This window comes from Anabrus simplex, chromosome 2, assembly GCF_040414725.1.
Source record: "Anabrus simplex isolate iqAnaSimp1 chromosome 2, ASM4041472v1, whole genome shotgun sequence".
In the NCBI taxonomy this organism is placed as follows: Eukaryota; Metazoa; Arthropoda; class Insecta; order Orthoptera; family Tettigoniidae; genus Anabrus; species Anabrus simplex.
Genome location: NC_090266.1, coordinates 642,206,402 through 642,226,441, shown reverse-complemented (window position 1 = coordinate 642,226,441; position 20,040 = coordinate 642,206,402). Strand labels below are relative to the sequence as shown.

Here is a 20,040-nt window from a genome sequence, read left to right as displayed (position 1 = left end):
ATACTTTCTAAATACATAAAAGTAATGGAAAACCCTCCTATCATCATGACTTGCAACAAATCATACAAGTCGACTCTAAAATAATGAAATATAATTTCTGGATATAAGAAATTGATAGGGCCTACTCCTCGAGTCAGATAATCTTTACCATATTTTCAAATTTATTTGATGGGAGGAATATAATGGTTGCCAAAATCACAACTGGAAGCATATTTTGTAAAAGGTTTAAATGGACATTGAGTAACATTACAAACTTACCTGTCCAGTCCTGCAAACATGAACAAACATGACCACATATCCATGAGCTGCACTCATTGCATGAAGGAGAGGAGTGGCAGCAGCAGTGTTAAATGCTGTATCCAGGTTTGGAGCAGATGCCACCTCATGGAGTAAAACAGAGCTTCCTGGATTGCTAATAGGATGGTGTAATGGGCGCAGACTTTCCAAAACCACACTTAACTGCATGAGACCAATCTTAAGAACCTGTGGCTCATGTGAAAGATTCTGAAAAAAGACAAGCAGTCGGAGACCTGAGAGTAGTCTCATCTACCTTCCTTAGAAATATATTTCCTAATTTAAAAGATGCTGATGTACAATATTCTGTGAAAAGCAACTACTGTATTGGCTCGAATATAAGAGAGCCTTGCACATAATGCTACCCTGAAATTTTGGAACATATTTACAAGAAAAATTAAATAATGAATATAAATACAATATATTCAAGTTCTCCTATAACTAAAATAATTTAAGCCCAAAGTAAACCTAAGAATTAAATGTCACAGTCTGCTGGCCTACATGCATGGAAAGTTGGAGCTATGAAAATCAGCCTGATTATTTAGAATATTTATAGAAAACTATAAGTGATACATTTGATATTCTGATATCCCTACGTAACTCAAGGCCTCAACTAATCACCAGAACAATATATTTGGCACAATGATAAAATCTACACGACTCTGGAGTCTTGTGCTTTAAGCGATTAATTAAACGCATTTGGTGCTTTTCGGAGTGCCGTAGTGAGTGAATGTGTTTACCAAGTTAAAAGTTTCTAGCCTCATTTTGTTTGCAACTAAGCAGGCTAACAAATATAAGTGGCATTATAACAAATTCAAGCACAATTCTTGAACAACTGACTGAGCATTGAAAATTTGAGGTAAAATTTTCTTTTACAGTTCCATATTGGTAACCATTCAAAACTCACCAATCAAATATTACCGTGTCAAAAGAGCTCAGCAAAATTAACGTGGTGAAAATCGTTACGATATCGCCAACCGGTCAAAAGTTATTTAACAATGAAAGTAGAAGTGGGCACCTTTGAATTGTAAATGATATTGTATAACAGAATTAAGTTTGCTGTAACAAATGCATTTCATTAAAAATCTAGTTTTATTTCTCTTGTCACGGGCAGATGTCGCACCCAAAACACCTGCGGCCATGCGGATGGCACAGCCTACACCAATTTTATTTGAATATGAAGTAAGGTGGGCTTCCCTCAGTTTTAATCCGTAACAATGATAAGCGACCTAATTTATCTGCTGGTAAGCACTGCACAACAGTAGTGTGACATCATAAATACGTCCCGAACGCCGTATCCTTGGTTTAAACAACTGCAGGCTTGCCTTACATCCAGTTACCGAAACTTTTAATTCATGTGGTACTTTCATTCTACTGTAATAACACTGGAACAATCCTGGTTTCAATTCTCTTACACAAATTTTCCTGTCCTATTTTTGATCCTCAGAATGCTTCACTTCATGAGTCGGCTTTCTTAAACTACTTTGTCTCTGCCTACATCATACATTATACACTAAACCGCTGAACTTTTACGTAGCCTGTACATTTCGCCTTGCATAAAACCCACAATTTGCACTGTACAGTTAAGGAAAGGTTCCACAGACCTCCACAAAAATGAGTTTGTAAATGATAGGCTGCATACAAGGAGACTACGCTTTTCATCAGATATCTAAATGTAAAAATCACATTCTTATATTCAGGCCAACACAGTAATTTGAAAGACATATATTCACCAATTTTATAGGACTTAACCTTTTTTAAAAACACACATTACAAGTACTCTCTTCATTATAGAGTCCCGTGTTCTAAGAGTATGATAACGTGTAGCTGTGACGACAGAGCACGTTTAGCCAATATTTTAAGTACCATCTCGGCATTCAGATGGCGATGAAGTAGAAACCCACAAAATAGCCCTTCCAAGGATGAGATCTTTACTCACTTCTCTATTCAAATGAGTGAATAACGACTGAGTGCACCCCAATTAAGTCCTTCAAACAAGCCTTAAATTCATAAATAAATGACAAACTGATTCTACACATCAAGGGTTATGAATTTCATGTTGTTGGTCCGTATTGAACTGAGAATAACATATGAATAGTAACACAGTAAAGGTTTCCACCTATTCAATACTAATATGTATTTACAATATTATAAATTACATGGAACTAGTTTCGACCCACCCATATTAAAGCATACATAATTTTTTGTCGAATCCTAAAACATGCTATTTTTAACTGTAATAATTTATAAAGTGAAGTGTGGTAATGAGATGAGAAATGTTAGTATGGTACAGGTGAGTAGTAATTAATAATAATACGAGAAATATATATACAAAGAAGTTTGGAACAAAGTACAAGTGGTGTAAAAATATAAACTCATGGATATCAGTAGTCCTCGTACTAAAGAATACAATATAAAATAACACATATAAACATATATACAAGTATGTACAAAGTCTGGAGAGTAAAAAGTGATGCTCTTTTTAATGCATTATGTCTTATTACTATGCAGTACCGGTTTCGACCTTCACAGAGGTCATCCTCAGCTGGTCATGAGATCCAAAGTTAACCTAACATATAATTTAAAAACATTACTAAATCTAATAAAGAAAGTCACATTATATGAGTGATAATATTAAAATATACAATAATATTATGTGTCCTCTGGTTTAAAAAACAAGCATCGATATTTTATGACATGCATATGTTACATAAAATTCTGGTGTACTGTTGGTGAGTAACAGGTAATTTGTTAAATTACAATTTTTACACTTAAAATGTTTATAGCATTCTTGAGGTACACTTCGGAGTTTAATTCATGTTGGTAAATCGTGCATACGTTCATGGATATGTTTGTACTAAGTATTCTAGAATATTACAAGATATGGATGTGATAAAAACTGGTAACACATAGTACATTAAAATACAATGTTCTAGAACATAGAATGTTAACAGTATTCTTGCAGTACTCTTATGAGTTATATTAATGTTGGTAAAGCACTGTGTACGTTCACAGATATGTTTGTACCTAGCATTCTAGAATGTTCAATGATGTGAACTGTTTACCTTGTGCGTTCATACAGTTGAGAAAGTTGGATGATTTACATCAAAATATTGTGGTGTGTCATTAGTTTCTTTGGTACTGTACCATTTCATTGACCTGGTCATTTCGAATCGTGGTGTTAAAATCGTCATTTTGCCGTGAATAGCGATAAAGTGTCGGAAATCATGCGGCAGAAAATACTAATTCTAACATATAGACATGTAGAATCAAATAGGCCGTGAATATCTTGTAAGAAAGTACAGACCAACAGAATCTAAATGGCCTTGATTTAGGTGAATGCAGTGACTTTTAATTGGAAGAACCATTAATAAAGGGAAAGAAAAAAAAACATTGCATGAAGTTACCAGAAAAAGATTTACGAGTGGATTGATGTGCAAGAAAAACAGAAGATTTAAAAGGGATACTTCCTAAATTATTGTGAAAACAGATTGTATTATTATAAAGTTATAACAATACATTTTTCGTAGTCGTAACAGAAATCCCAAGCGGAGAAAAAAAAATAGACGAAGTAAATAGTGGAGCGCAGTTTCGGAGTAAACTTTTTTTTTTTTGCTAGGGGCTTTACGTCGCACCGACACAGATAGGTCTTATGGCGACGATGGGATAGGAAAGGCCTAGGAGTTGGAAGGAAGCGGCCGTGGCCTTAAGGTACAGCCCCAGCATTTGCCTGGTGTGAAAATGGGAAACCACGGAAAATCGGAGTAAACTAGAGTATCAAAGATTTATTATTGGAGACGTCGGGAATTGATCAATTAATGTATCTAATCAAAATAGAGCAACATTGAAGATACCTCTTAGATCATTCAAATTAAAAGATTGACATTTTCACGTCATAATCTACTTTGCTCAACATAAACATAATTCAATGAAGATCTACAAGTAGCATGATTGTCAAACTAATGATGTTTTCAAATATGTGTTTTATGCATGTCTTCGAGAGCTACGTGATGACCGACTAGACTGAAGACGGGACGGGCGTCTGACGGTAACCCACCAACCATTCCTACGGACCCGAGGATCGAGACCGCAGCCCGGTCATGATGCAGCGATAACCCGGAGATGAACGTCCTAGGAGAACCAGGAAGCAGCCATCCCAGTTCAGAAACGCAGACGGATTAAGTTAAGTTTCACAAAATTATTTTCTTAAATTTTAGTTAATTGTATTTTATATGATATCAAGTTGTCAATGGTGTTTGTATAAGAGCTAGGTCAATATATCTTCGAGAGGTGATCTCAATATCGAGTTTTAGCGTGAATGAACCAATAGTGACGTTTAACTGATGGGTTTATGTAATCTTCCAAAACTTATAAACACTCCCATGCGCAGGAAAGATAACACTCGCAGATGATGTGCTTTGTTAGCAATGTTCAGCTTTCTTTCAAAGAATATTGCCGTGCATAATGTGAACTGAGATATTTGAAATGAGAATATGTAGCATGTTGAATTGAAGGCTATAGAGATCGGATACATCGTCAACTTATTGCCAAATGTAAATAGATACAGGCTTAATATGTTCGTACTTTGATAAGAGAAGTGTGCATTGATATAAATGATAGTTGTTGATCCATATAGTATAAATTGTGATAAGATACTGAATCTATTGAATTGAGCGGTACTTTGAACAGGGTTATTGATGTTTATATTTGCGGTGAGGTCATATACGTCGGAAATATTGAGGTAAGATTGGTGAATGTTAATATATGCATTGATATAGTAGGCGTGGAATTATGACTGATACGACGACGAATAAGGAAGGAATTCAGAGTAAGGCTAATTGATGTCAGTTTATTTTAAGCAGCTATGGATCAGGATATATTTGACGCTTATAGCGACATGTAATATGGCTTGTCTTATTATATGAGTAATTGACATTTGGTTTAATGAACATGCAGATTAATAATGAAGTACAATCTTCAAAAATAACCCTAGATAACCTATAGTAGAGTATAATGACGGCATTTTCTAAGAAAATTTTACATGTTTCTCAATATTTAAAATGTCTGAAGTGGGAACAGCAAATCATTGACGGTAGTGTCTTCATACTGTTATGTTATTGCTATTTGCGAGTGCGGAAGTTTCATCTACGGTAGTCCTTGACCATTAGCGGTCAGTTGATTGGATTTATTAAGCATTACGACCTTGATTTAACCTAGATATAAACTTGTTGAGATATTACTAAAGAATTAATACATATTTCTTAGGGAATATTCTGAATATGTCCAAGTATGATCAAACATATATATTTTTATGTTCATTGGTATATCAGTTTAGGTAGCAATTGAAAGCTACACATGTGAAACATTGCTTACTCCATCGATGTTATTAATGATAGAGTCATAAACGTGAAATAATGTTAGGATGAGACACCAAAAAGAAGCATTCTTTAAATGCATGATTGAACAAACCTTTCAATAATTATGTACATATGTAAAACATAATATTATGTACTCATTTAATATCTAGATAGAACCTAACAAGAACATAGGATTTGATATTTATTGTGAATGTGACAATTCTTAGGTATTAGTCCCAGATAATTTCATTTTAGTTTATTCTTAACATAACAGATCATTAATTTTGAGTTAGCCAGAAGGAATGATGGAATTATTTACGTTAGTTTAGTGGACTGACCATTTTAATTTTCTTTCATATGAGACTGAGGAGATGTAGAAGGTAATCCACGTCAGGTCAGGAGAGCTTCCTGAAATAATACAATTCCGCAGAGAAATTGAGGAAGGTAATTGTTTATGGGAGTAAATGAGACCGTGGATGTTGAGAAAAATATTGATAATCTGAAATGGAAACTAACAATTAGCGTGATAACTTCGAGGCAATCAAATTTTCTTATTTTTATTGAGATACCTACATGTACATACAAATGATTATTTGTCAACTTATCCTACATACAAATATAATTTTGAATAAAATTAGTATTTAAGAATTTAACTTATTAATATTATTATTTATAGGTTATAAGATTAATTTAAGGTAATTTCATATGGAAATAATGGAATTTAAGATTGGTCGTATTTTGATTTAATGACCTGTTAGTCATGCAGATATGATGAATATATTAGAGGCGCGTATCTCAGTCGGATTCACGTTAAAAAAATATAATATTTTAGCTTGATATAGGATAATCCCCGAGTTGTATAGCATAGCTACCTGGAGATTTTCTTGAACGCCGGCATATAGTTAATTGGAAAAAAGAATGACTCTCATACGTGGGACAAGAAAAGAAGAAAGATGCCGCGGGACTCAAAACGTGGCGCAAGAAAAATTTTCCTTCGACGCAGCGCAAGAAAAATTTGCCACCCACCGCAGTTGCAAAAATGAATGTTGGGCTCAAGAAGAATTGTTGTCAACAGTGGGGCTTGAAAAGGAGATTGACACCCCAGTCAAGAGCAAGTCGGTTCAAGAAAATTTTGTCGGCCCAACGTGGCGCAGTACTAATCTCGTTATGAGATATTGAATACGTGCAGATGCTCCCTCCTTGTAGTTGTGTTGCTGGACATGCTAGTCATCTGCGAGAACAGAGAAGAAAATTAAGCATAAGAGCTCCCCACCCACCCATAGTGAATTTCTGGGGTTTCCCTACCAAAATATTAGAACCAAGATTTTTCAAAATAAATTCCCTCATTTTTTAATAAACAAGGCCGCCTGGCGGCCATGATCATTAACGCATGAAGTCCGTATGGTCCAACACCGTGATTGGCAAGTTCGAGCCCCATTGGACGAAAAAATTTAAACCATAAGAATGTTGGCCAGCAGAGTAGGAGAGGTGGGGAATACAATTTCTGATCACTAGATTGCATGCCAAAAACGTGGATTCAGTTTCAAACCTCTCCACAGTAGGGTTGGGCATACCGGAACATTCAGTTGTTCCGCAACATTAGGAGCTTGGAGGCGGAGCGTTTCGGTACAGAGTGCCGCCACACGGGACGCGGGACTGTAACTGCATAGTAGAGAGAGAGAGAGGTAACATGACATCCTCCGCGTCAGCTGGAATGTGCCTGTACCGAACGTGCTGTGTTGAAGGCCGCACTAGATAAGCTAGTTGGCCTTGGCTGTGTGCAGTGGGCACTTGGGACACGGGGCTGTAACTGCGCAGTATAGAGCGTTCCAACCTTAAATTGCAGTATAGCAGTAATGGGATAATTCCGTCTCTTTCCTTCTCTCATGTTTTGCGGATAGCGCTGTCCTACTCTAATGCAGCGGGTTTGCCAAATATCCGTAAATCAGAATGTTATCGGTTAAAATGGGTAAATATCGTGTTATGTATAGAATTTCAAGGCGCATTCGATGCCGTTAACAAACAAAATGTAAAAAAATACTTTAGTGTGAAAATGGTAATATAATGGAAAGTTTCGCCAAATGCAAAATCTTCATTGCATAGAACTTATCATGTCATAACTCCTATTTTATATTCATTACTTTCCTAATTTTTTCACTACTGGTAAAGAAACATTTCAGCTCGATGTAGATAAGTTTATTTTTAAATTTAAATAATAACAAAATGCAGTATATGCGTTTATTTTCAGTCATGTTCAAGGAATTTTATGTGCAGGCACGAAAAAGTCAGTCGCTGGCCAGCGTCTTTCCTATTGAATTTGCATGGGGGGTCAAAGCGAGGCAAATGGTCTTCAGATATGGAAGTTATTTTTAAAACAATCCCGAAGTTCTTATCTTGCTTAGTTCTTAATTTGTGACAGGAGAAATATCTGCCTTGAATTTTTGTTCCGCGCGTGACTCGGCTGGCTAGCTGGCTGTCTGTCTGTCTGGCTGAAGTACCGGTAGTGATCTCCCAAACATGTGCTTTAAACATTTCCAGACAGCAGCATGCAGTGCAGTGCCCATTTCGTCAGTAGTATGTATAATAGTGATTAAATACATATCAGTGACATATGTACAATTCTTGAGGGAAAGTGTATTTCGTTTGTGTAGTTCGTGAGTTCGTGCTCGTGCGTGAGGATCTAATTTCGAAGAAAAAGTGCAGAAGGATCATGGCGTGGTTAAAGCAAAGCAAACGGTCGTCGGATATGGAAGTTATTATTAAATCATACCATTCATACCTCAAGTCCTTAGCTCGTTATCTCTTAATTTATGACAGGGAGAACGTCTCGTTTGTTTACGTTTCACGAGTGACTCGGCTGGCTGAGCTTTTAAATATACTGACAGTCGTGTGCAGTGGTATTCATTTAATCAATATTATAAGATTGATTAAATAAAGGTCAGTGATATATATAATATTTAATGGCGTGTGGCCTCCGAAGAGGACGAGTGCAGGTCTTTCGAGTTGACGCGCATAGGCGACCTGCGCGTCTATAAGAATCGCGCCCTACCTGTGATGAATTCTAATGCTGAAGACGGCACACACACCCAGCCCCCGAGCCATTGGAATTAACCAATGAAGGTTAAAATCCCCGACCCGGCCGGGAATCGAACCCGGGGCCCTCTGGACCAAATGCCAGCACGCTAACCATTTAGCCATGGAACCGGACAAGATCAGTGATAAATGTATAGTTCTTGAGGACAAGTGGATTGTGTTTGTTGTGTTTGTGTAGTCTGTGTAGTTGTTAGTTCGTGCTCGTGCTCGTGCGGGGGGGTTCTTAGTTCGAAGAAAAAGTGCAGAAGGATGTACAATGGATCGCCAAATGAAAAAGAAACGTTCCGTAGGTAAACTCAGGGGAAAAGAACGCAATATTTTAATGAGTGTCCTGGATTATTTTTTATAGTCTATCCCGCAACAACAACAAAAAAAAAAAGCAAAAAAACAGAAGGACGGCAGAAAAATGCATGGAAAATTAAATACGATGAAATTTTGCGAAGTGAAGTGCGTCGGGTGGTTCACTCTCTTTTATTTGCTAACATACCACCGACATTGAACGTGATTTTGAGTCGGGTAAATGGAGAAGATTCTTTGCTATGATTTTCCAAAACTACGTTGTATCGCTTCTTACATTATATAGGCTTCCGTTATTTAAGACGGGGTAATAAAGCAGCTTTCATTGAAACCGATGAAATTATTAATTGGAGGCACAGATATCTCAGGGAGATAAAACGTTTGAGGGCACAAAATAAAGTTATAATTTACACAGATGAATCGTGGGTAAATATTGGGCAGACAGTGACAAAAGAATGAAAGGATACGACAGTGAAAAGTGCACGGCAGGACGCCATTGAAGGGGTGAGTTCGGGACTTAGGCCACCGAAAAGCCGAGGACCGTGATTTGCCTTAGTCCACGCGGGTAATGAACATGGTTTTGTTCCAAATGCTGAACTAACATTTTTATGCCATAAAAACATAAGACAACTGGGCAAATTACGTGAAGGAAGTAAAGAAAAATGAAAGAGATCTGTGGAAAGCAGACGAATTACAGGACGATGTCGACGATAAAAAGTTTTTAATACGACGTTCTTCATCGTCCGGATCATTCTCAAGTTCATCTCCCGAACCCGGTTCATCCAAAGCGGGAACATTGCATTTCACTCTGTCGGGTTTTACTCTAGTAAAAAAGTCCCAAACAGGACTTCTGTGCGACATCATGGAAACTTTACCGTCTTTTGTACGGTATATATTCCTAGACTTCAATAAAAACACACTTATAGAACAGTTAAACACAAAACAGAACACATTAAGTTATTCGCATGTACCGATTTACTACCGAAGGCCAGTGGCAGGCTGCAACGGAACTCACAGAACAAAGAGGATTTGACAGAACACGGAACACTCCAACACGAGCAGCACGTGGCGGGACTGGCGGCGGCACGGGCACACTGCACTTCCGTCTCGTGTAGCGCCTGACACTCAGGAGCCGTCATGAGCCGTCATCGGCTATATCCGCTGTCACTTGACTCATGGTGCCGAACGCATCGTGTCGTCACAGGTCCCGCTTACCTTTGATTACTTGCGAATCTTGAAGTGAAACCAATTAAACTAGTGTATTATTTAATTGTAAAATAGCCAAGAATAACTTCGTGTGCCCAGTATGTTCTACCCGTACTTCCTTTTATTATACACAAGGCTTTCTTTTCTTTCTTATAGTGTACGCATTCTCGAAGATCCCGCGTGAAAAGATGCTTTCAATAAGTAATCTGTAGCTTGCGGTAATGAGGTGAAGTTTGTTAAAACGTGAACTTGAGTTTCTTTCTTTCAGAATTTTCAGTGAAATTATTACTTAAGCTAGTGTATTATTTAATTCTCAAGTAGTTGCGAATAACTTGGTGGGCTCAGGATGTCAGAATGTTCTACATCCTTTAATTATAGGGAAACTTGAATCGTCATTTTAAGACGAAAAATTCAGGTGAAGAAGTGATATTTACAAGTCATGTAGATGTGTTTCATAATAATATTAGCGACTTAGTTTCTCTTTAAGGTGTTAGAAATAATGAATGTGTATCATGTAGGATTAGAACCGATTACAAATTGAGCACGCGATAGCATTTTGAGCGTTCAATTATATCACTGAGCCTGTAATTCTGTTCACAATACACTCTGAACTCGAGGAAAGTGAAAATCATAAGTTCTGAAAAGCTCAAGCACAGGGAGAGTGTGGTGGCTAAATATCCTGCTACGACGATCATGCACGAACTTAGCCGATAAAAATGAAATGGCGTATGGCTTTTAGTGCCGGGAGATTTCAGGACGGGTTCGGCTCGCCAGGTGCGGGTCTTTTGATTTGACTCCCGTAGGCGACCTGCACGTCGTGATGAGGATGAAATGATGATGAAGACAATACGTACACCCAGCCCCCGTGCCAGAGAAATTAACCAATGATGGTTAAAATTCCCGACCCTGCCGGGAATCGAACCCGGGATCCCTGTGACCAAAGGCCAGCACGCTAACTTAGCCGATGACGGCTCCTGAGTGTCAGGCGCTAGAACAAAGTGCACACCGCCGGTACCGACAGTCAGCTAGTAGCCGAAGGGGAAGGGCAGTGCGTAGTGGCGCTTCTGACGGGATAGCAAGTCAATATCTCGGTCTCGCTTGAGAATGTTTCGGAGCAATTGACACTCCATGTTCCGGAACAGCGGAACATAACTGTGCACCGGCACAGAGTCCCGAAACAGGGACATAGTGCCCAACCCTACTCCACAGTGGTCATATGGAACGAGGGCATATGATGATACTGATGGATGGGGATGTTAGGCCTTTAGCAGACCCCTTGGTATTATTCGAGAGTAGGCTATGTGACAGCACCAGATTTCACCCTCTCTCTTCCTACTATCATATATCCTGTCATTCATTTAACTTTTAGAGTACCAGAGAGCGCAACAGCGTTCCTCAGTGAGTGAGCAAAAATTGCCAGGAACGCAATAGCGCTCCTTAGGCTAATAGTTTTGTATTTACTTGTAGTTCTTAGTTTTCAGACAGATAGCAGCACAATGCAGGTGGCCTAGACCTCAGAACTTGTAGATTCTAAATCCACCACAACTATCGCGCCAATCGCTTTATTTACGGAGATGTGATTTTTTCAAAGCGGCCTATATTCTGTACACAGTGAAATTTTGCGAGTAGGAAAATGGCCTCTGCCATGCACGATGTGTTCCAGAACGATGACGATTTAGCTGAATTTATTAACAGAACTTAAAATGAAGTTGTATTTACATGTTTCATGTATTTATACGGTTAGAAACGGTGGTCCTATTGTGCCTAAAAATGCCTAAATTGGCGTTAGAACCTATTTTTGCCTGTATTCCTATAATTGCTATATTTTATCCCTGAATCGATTAAAAATGCTTTTAATTTAGTTTGTGAAACTTAAATATTGGCCGACTCTTTTTCAGTATCTTGGATAGTATTATCTTGAAATTCTTTTCAGACAAAATGTGAAGCTATAAACCAATTACCACTCCCAAAGTCCTTAAGAATCTCCCGCTGTGGATACTCTCTTTGTCCCTTAGTCTGTGTCTCACGAGGTGGGGGACAGTGTCCACTGACCTGCTGGAAACTAAACTCATTCCATTCTCTGAAAAACTTTCAGTGTGTCCGTTTGCTCAGTGTGTGCATTATGCAGAGAGTGGCAGCTTCCAACACATCATTAATTAAACAGTGGTTGCAAGAGTTTCCCCATTTCACGTCGGATGGAAAAATTATATTCTATGACATTTGCAGCAAAGAGGTAAGTGAAATTTGTTTTATATTTCACTCTGAAGTACGTAATTTGGTGTGGGAGTCATATTTAATACATAGGCGTTCTATCTCTCTGTTGTATTACGTTTTAAACATTTTATACATCAATTCAACGTACATACACTAAACTGACAACAGTAAATATAAATTGGGGATTGTAGCGCATCTCGATCCCTCGAATTTTTGTTTAAAAAATCATTAAAAACTGGCCATGTTTGTGCGGTACTGTAAGGTCAATTCATTTCAGAGAAAGGCAAACTTTCAAGCAGGTTTTAGAAGAGGAATAAGAGTACAAACGTATTGAAAAATGAAAATATCATGCTGTGATAGGGAACCTAAAAATACGAGGTGGAAATTGTAAGAAAATCAGATATGCACTTTTATCAATTGTAAGAAGTGTATGACAGATTATACACATTGTAAATATATAGAGCAATGATTTATTTTTATTTTTTATAAGCATACAGTAATTGTAGGGAGGAAGAAACAGGAATTTTGCCATGCGCGGTCATCAGTACCGGTAGTAACAATAATGTTGGCCAACATAATCTAACCGAATACAGTGGAACCTCGAATCTCCGTTTTTCGAGGGACCATGAAAATAAAACGTACAACACGGGAAAAAGGAAAATCCGGGAATGAATGAAAACCATCAACAATTTGGCTAAACATCACAAAAATGAAATGTGTATAATTACAATCATACAAAAACTCCTAAAACCAAACCAAATTAGAGCCCCAATGGGACTTTGCCTGCCAAGCGACCGCTGCTCAGCCCGAAGGCCTGCAGGTTACGAGGTGACGTACGGTCAGCGTGACGAATCCTCTCGGCCGATATTCCTGGGTCTCTAGATCGGGGTCGCCATCTCACCATTAGATAGCTCCTCAATTAAAGGTAATCACGTAGACTGAGTGGACCTTGAACCAAGCCCTTATATCCAGGTAAAATTCCCCGACCTGGTCGGAATCTAACCCGGGCCCCCTGGATGAGAGGCAGGCGTGTTAGACCACGAAACCGCATTAATTACCGGTACGCGAGTTCAAAATCTCGAAACTTTATATTCAGTATTACAGGGGAATCTTCGTCAGTTTCCCGTGAAAACCTATTTCAGTTCAGCAACTTTGATTAGCCAAACTGTTGGAAAAATCTAATAACGCCAAGCCAAACGACAGTCGACCACAAGTAGTTTTTAATTCTCTCATCTAATAAAATAAAGCACATTAGATACAAAAGCACCCAACATGATGGCGAAATCCCTTCTTTTCTTAATATTCCATTGTAATTTGGTCTCAGGTATACTGTTCATAGTTTCTGGAAATCTTGTACCGCGTAAATTAGGCCTAGATCGACTTTTAAAGTTTATGTTGAACTCGAAAACATGGTTTGGAACGTAAGTATCGATTCTCAAAAGTTCTCGAATGCATTATATTTAATTCTGCCCGTCACTAACCCAATCAAATTGGAAAGAGAAGAAAAATCATCAAAACTTCAAAAATTACGGTTATTTGTGACCTTGAGGTCATCTGGAAAGCGTGCTCCCTGCACATGTCAGTACGAGTTGTAAATGAAACAAACTGTTTAAATGTAACATGCACAAATAAAACGACTGCGGTTTTTGGCATTTTAACACGAAAACGTAAAATTCCCAATCTTACATTAGGACCACAACAGTAATAGGCAATCCCAAGACCTCCCATAGCTTTTTTTTTTTTTAATGTAGGCCCTAAGGTGTAACATCTGTTCTGTGGTCTTTATAACATAATAGTGTATGATAATAATAAAATATTAAATTTGTGTTAAGAAGGAACTGTTTTGATTCCTGCCTGAAGGCCCATTTACTCTACAGTGCCCTGAGGAAAGTGCCGAACAGGTTTTCGGCAGTACGATCAAAAAAGAAAAAAAATATAACCATTTAACCCTGGACATAATGTGGAGGATTTATAAGTGCGAACATTTGACAAAACTCGTTTCGTCTTCAAGCAGAGGTGTCGAAACGCGCTGTCTCTCCTTACACTTGTTGTGGCCACTCTCTCTGCTTTATGATTTCCAAGATTCTCTAAACAATACCACCCGAATGCAATGCTAAGATGGTCCGTTATGCATGTTCACCGCCGATCGCTTTTCCAGTACAGTACTTGGCTCTAATTATCGCAATGACGGGGCGTTAACACCAAGATCCATAAGTATGCCATAGCCGTCCTTTCGTGAGATACCGTTTGTTAAAAAACGATTGATCGAGGATTTAGCGTTGATAGGACTGAAATTTCTGGATGGTTGATCCGGGAAATCGTTTCTCCGAGGAATGGATAATGTGGATTTTTACAACTGATTTAATTACGATGCTTGCAGGACCACTTTTTTTTTCCTTTTTTTTGCTAGTTGCTTTACATCGCACCGACACAGATAGGTCTTATGGCGACGATGGGACAGGGAGGGGCTAGGAGTGGGAAGGAAGCGGCCTTGGCCTCAATTAAGGTACAGCCCCAGCATTTGCCTGGTGTGAAAATGGGAAACCATGGAAAACCATCTTCAGGGCTGCCGACAGTGGGGTTCGAACCCACTATCTCCTGAATACTGGATACTGGCCGCACTTAAGCGGCTGCAGCTACCGAGCTCGGTACCACGTATTTTGAACATGTATTCCGGGAAAACATAGTTTCCGGGAACAGATAATAGAGGTTCCACTGTACAACAAAACATGAAAAGAAATTAATTAAATTCACCTCTACTGTGTTCGGCTCCTTGGTTGAATAGTCGCCTACGGTTCAGAGGGCCGCAGGTTTGATTCCCGACCGGATCGGAGATTTAATTTCAAGTGACTCATCTCATGTTTTAATCCGTATTGAAGTCTGTTATTTACAATAACAAAGTTTTATTAAGATCCACCTATTCAATACATTATAATGTTGTCACATTTAAAATATCTTCATTAATTAGAAAGTTATATGTGGGACATCTTTCGCTCCCTTACAGAGTATCATCAGCCAAATCTGAATCTCGAAGAATGGTTATGTTCGTAAATAATGACTTAAGAACTATTAAACCATTTTTCACAATCTTAAACTTACCCTACTAGGATATCATAAAATTCAGAATCTTTGGAGACATGCCTTAATGGGCTTAATAGGAGAGATACATTAAAATTGTGGTAGAATGCATTGTTATAAAATATTTAAAACAGGTAGCATGTCTAAAATCTTACAAAGACGTGAAATTAAATATTAAGAGTTAAATTTGAAGATTTTCTTTGCAATGAGATCTGGTAAAAATGTCTTTTATCCCTTGAGGATAAGAGTCTATAAAGATTCAAATATCTCGTCAATTTGATAATTTAACTTGCGACAGGATGAATGTTGGTCTCCAAGAAATTTAAATGCTTGTTGTAATTTAACCTCGGCGAATGCTGTTGAATAAATACGCTTTTGTTGATGTCAGTGACCATACGTTGAAATAATGGATTCAATAAGGCACGATTGAAAGGGACGTAAATCGATGATCGTAGTTAAAAGTTGTTAGGTAGTTTATCTTGTTGTATGTCTATAACAAGAAAAGGAATCTTGCAAGTAATCGGAAATTGTGTTGATAGTTAAGAGTGTGCTTCTCCAATTGCTGTTTTTCAGTTTGGTGTTATCCGAGGTTGTGTGGTGACTGCCTGTTGTTCTGTGTCTACTCCTTGTTTTATAAGAGTGAGGAGGTGGGAGTTGAGGGGAGGGAGTAGGGGTAGGAGGAGAAATGTTAGTAAGTGTGGTTTCAGAAGGGGAGGGGTTGTGTGTTCTTTAATGTTCCGTGATTATTAGTTGTTTTGGGAATGAAAACTTTGGCAAAGCTACTTTTTTCTAGATTAAACGTTTTTAATAGTTTGGGTAATTGTTCATCTAACCGATTTCTTATTTCAATTTCGTCATTTAAATTTTTTCTTTATTGAAATACTGGTCTAAATGGATATAAATATTTTCTAATTCTGTCATTAAATTTCCCTTTTCTATCTTCTTGATAATTTTAGGTCTTTCTCTATAGTTGTAAAATGGTGGCCTGACTCTTTCATGTGACCACTCATCGCAGAATGTTTGTTGTGTTTTGTAGCATTAACACGTTCTAAGTATCTTGTGAGAAAGTTACGGCCAGTTTGGCCAACATATGAACATTTACACTCTACACATGTTAATCTATAGATGCCAGAACTTAGATAAGTGTTATTGTTAGAATTTATACTATTGTGGTTGAAAAAAAAAATTCTGTTTGTATTTTGTGTCTTGAATGCTATATTAACATCTCGTTTTTGGATAGGATTAGTCATATAAAAAATAGCTGGATTGGTGAATGTAAATGTTGCGAATTTGGACTTCTTAGTTTTTTCGGGAATAAGATTAGTGGCTAACTTTTGTTTTACTTTATTGAAGATCCGATTGATCATATTTATTTTGTATCCATTAATTGAGGCCAGATCTTTTATAAATTTGAGCTCCTTTTTTTAAGTTTCTATCTGAAAGGGGTTACAAAATAAGTATGATCAATCGGATCATGAATAAATCTTCAAATTTAGCTCTTAAGATTTAATTTCAGGTCTTTCTAAGATTTTAGACATGCTACTTGTTTTAAATATTTTATAACAACGCATTCTACCACAATTTTAATGTATCTCTCCTATTAAGCCCATGTTATTAAGGCATGTCTCCAAACATTCTCTATTTTATGATATACTAGTAGGGTAAGTTTAAGTTTGTGAAAAATGGTTTAATAGTTCTTAAGTCATTATTTACGAACATAACCATTCTTCGAGATTCAGATTTGGCTGATGATGCTGTGTAAGGGAGCAAAACATGTCCCAAATATAACTTTTTAATTAATGAAGATATTTTAAATGTGACAATATTATAATGTATTGAACAGGTGGATCATAAGAAAACTTTGTTATTGTAAATCGGAGATTTAAACTTTAAATGGTTATTTCCCCTGGCTCGGGGACTGTGATTTGTACTGTCTGAAACATTCCTGAAACTCGCACACAGTACTATCGTCCACTACAAAAACACGCAGTTTCCTGTACACGGCAGATGCCGCCCACCCTCACTGGAGGGCCTGTCTTACAAAGGCTGGACCAGGATAGGAATAGTCACATGGAATTATTACCTCTACTGCGTTACTTAAAGGTCCAGGGTGCATGTCTACTGCAGGGATCAGGAAGCGCTACAAGGCCCTATGAATTTGAATAGTCTTCTGTGCATATTTTCATTTGGCCTATATACTTGCACGGTTTACACAATATTTGCGACTATTTATAGTTGTCGTTGCCAGGTGTCCAGTGAAAGGCGATCGCATCTTAGTCAACATGTCCAGGGAATTAAACATCAGGAAAATCTGCAAAGAAAGTCAAATCTTTAACAAAGATTGTCAACAACGGAATCGCTAGATAAGGGGAGCAAAGACGAATTCCATGCGGACTTATGCAGAGCTCTTGTGTCGACAAATATTCCCTTCAACTCACTTGAAAATCCTCCCTTCAAAAGTTTTTTACAAAAATGTCATCGGAACATTCCATTCGAATCAACTTTAAGAAAAACTACCTGGATACACTTTACGAAGACATAGTCGGGCGGATAAGGGAAGATATAGGAGACTCATACATCTGGATCTCTTTCGATGAGACTACTGACACTCTAGGTCGTTATATTACCCACTTGATAGTCGGAAAATTAGATCCTGACACGCCATGTTCACCATATTTGATCTGCAGCAGACAGTTAACTAAAACCAATCAGGAGACAGTTGCTCAGTTTGTAAATAAAGGTCTCAAGGTGCTTTTCCCCAATAACATGGACAAAAATAAGGTGCTTCTTACATTTACTGATGCAGCCGCCTATATCACTGCTGCTGTTAAGTTGCTGAAAGTATTTTACCCTGCTTTGATTCACATCACTTGTCCTGCTCATGCTATGAATCGCGTGGCTGAGCAGATACGTGCCGAATTTCCTCGAGTCAACAGGATGATCTCCTCCACGAAGAAAATTTTTGTAAAGGCTCCCACATAAATCCAGTAGTTCTGCAATGAATTACCTGATCTTCCACTGCCACCAGAACCCATCCTTATGCGCTGGGGTACTTGGCTTCAGGCCATTGTGTACTACAGCTAACATTTTGATGCAATCTATAAGTTTTGTTCTCGCCATAAATGAAGATGCCATGTGCATCACTTCCTCCAAAAATTTTCTAAAGGATGTAACCCTTTCTCAAGAAATTGCCTACATCAGGTCCCATTATACTTTTTTGGACCCCGTTATTTCTGCACTTGAGTCTTCCGAGAAACCTGTTTACGAACAATTGGATTTGTTAGAAGAGGTCAAAGAAAAAATCAGCTTAGCTTCAGGCTCCGCTGGGGATAGAATTCGGGGCATGCTTAATAAAGTACTACAGAAGAACCCAGGACTGCCAACGCTTCGTGCTGTGGCTGATGTTTTGATTGGCAAAACTAACGCTGAATGTGACATCTCCCCAAGTCTTGTACCAAAATTCAAATACAGCCCTGCAACATCTGTTGACGTTGAGCATACTTTCTCAGCCTACAAGCTAGTGTTGTCAGACAAGCAGTGTAGTTTCACAACAGATAATCTAGAAAAAGTGCTAGTGATTTACTGTGCATTAAATTATGGGCAGTAACGTGCTTGTAATTCAATGTTTTAATTATTTAGAGATAAAACTCAAAATTGTGATGAACCATTGTGTATGTGATATATTGTATTAACATGTTATTGCCTTATTACTTGTATGCATTTAGGGTTATTATCAATTTAGAAAAATAAAAATGGTATTTTAGTTGATAAGTGCTTATTAAAATACGTAAAACAAACTGCCTAAAACATTTTTAGAACCTATTTTTACATATTTGAGAGACTATTTTAAGCACCTAAAATACAAATTTTAGCGCCTAAAAATCTGAGGTCTACTGATGACTAAATTGAGTCTGAATAAGATGTAGCTATATCAGGGTCATGTAATAATGATGTTGGTGAGAGACAGGAAATGCATGTAGCGCTGGTCATGAAAGTCGGCTTGCTCTTCCATTCGTGAAAGTTGGTGGGCTGGGACATGCAGAGTTCTGAATGAATATAATTTATAAACCCAATAATGACAAAATCACATGAACATTTTAATCATCGGTTATATGAACATGCATTCAAACTGGTTACGTCACACCTTGAAGAACGGCCAATACAATAACAATATACACATTTTATAATTATTAACAAATCATGACAAGCCAGTGATTATATAATTTAAACAAGTAAACGTCACACTATGTACACAGAAAAATTGCGACTATTTATTAGATCTTCCACCTTGAAAACAAACTCTACTCTGCGGCTTCTCTTTATAAAACCATCAATAACTTCATCATAGAAAGAGGACTGTAATCTAATTTTTGCAAGCAATCCTTTTTCAATCGACAACATAGCTAACGATGATAGCCTCTCCTGACCTTGAGTCGATCTGCAATATGTATTAATGCGTCTCAGTGTTGAAAAAGAACGTTCTGCAGAGGATGTAGTAGCA

The 20,040-nt window shown here is 37.7% G+C and overlaps 1 protein-coding gene across 1 annotated transcript in view; it reads right to left on the bottom strand.

Moving 5' to 3' along the window:
- The window catches only part of HUWE1 (HECT, UBA and WWE domain containing E3 ubiquitin protein ligase 1), a 1,366,532-nt gene that overhangs the window by 1,042,083 nt on the left and 304,409 nt on the right, over positions 1-20,040 (bottom strand). The window contains exon 14 of the mRNA XM_068226019.1: positions 259-504. Coding sequence (XP_068082120.1) covers positions 259-504 — 246 coding nt within the window. The remainder of the gene's footprint in view (positions 1-258; positions 505-20,040) is intronic.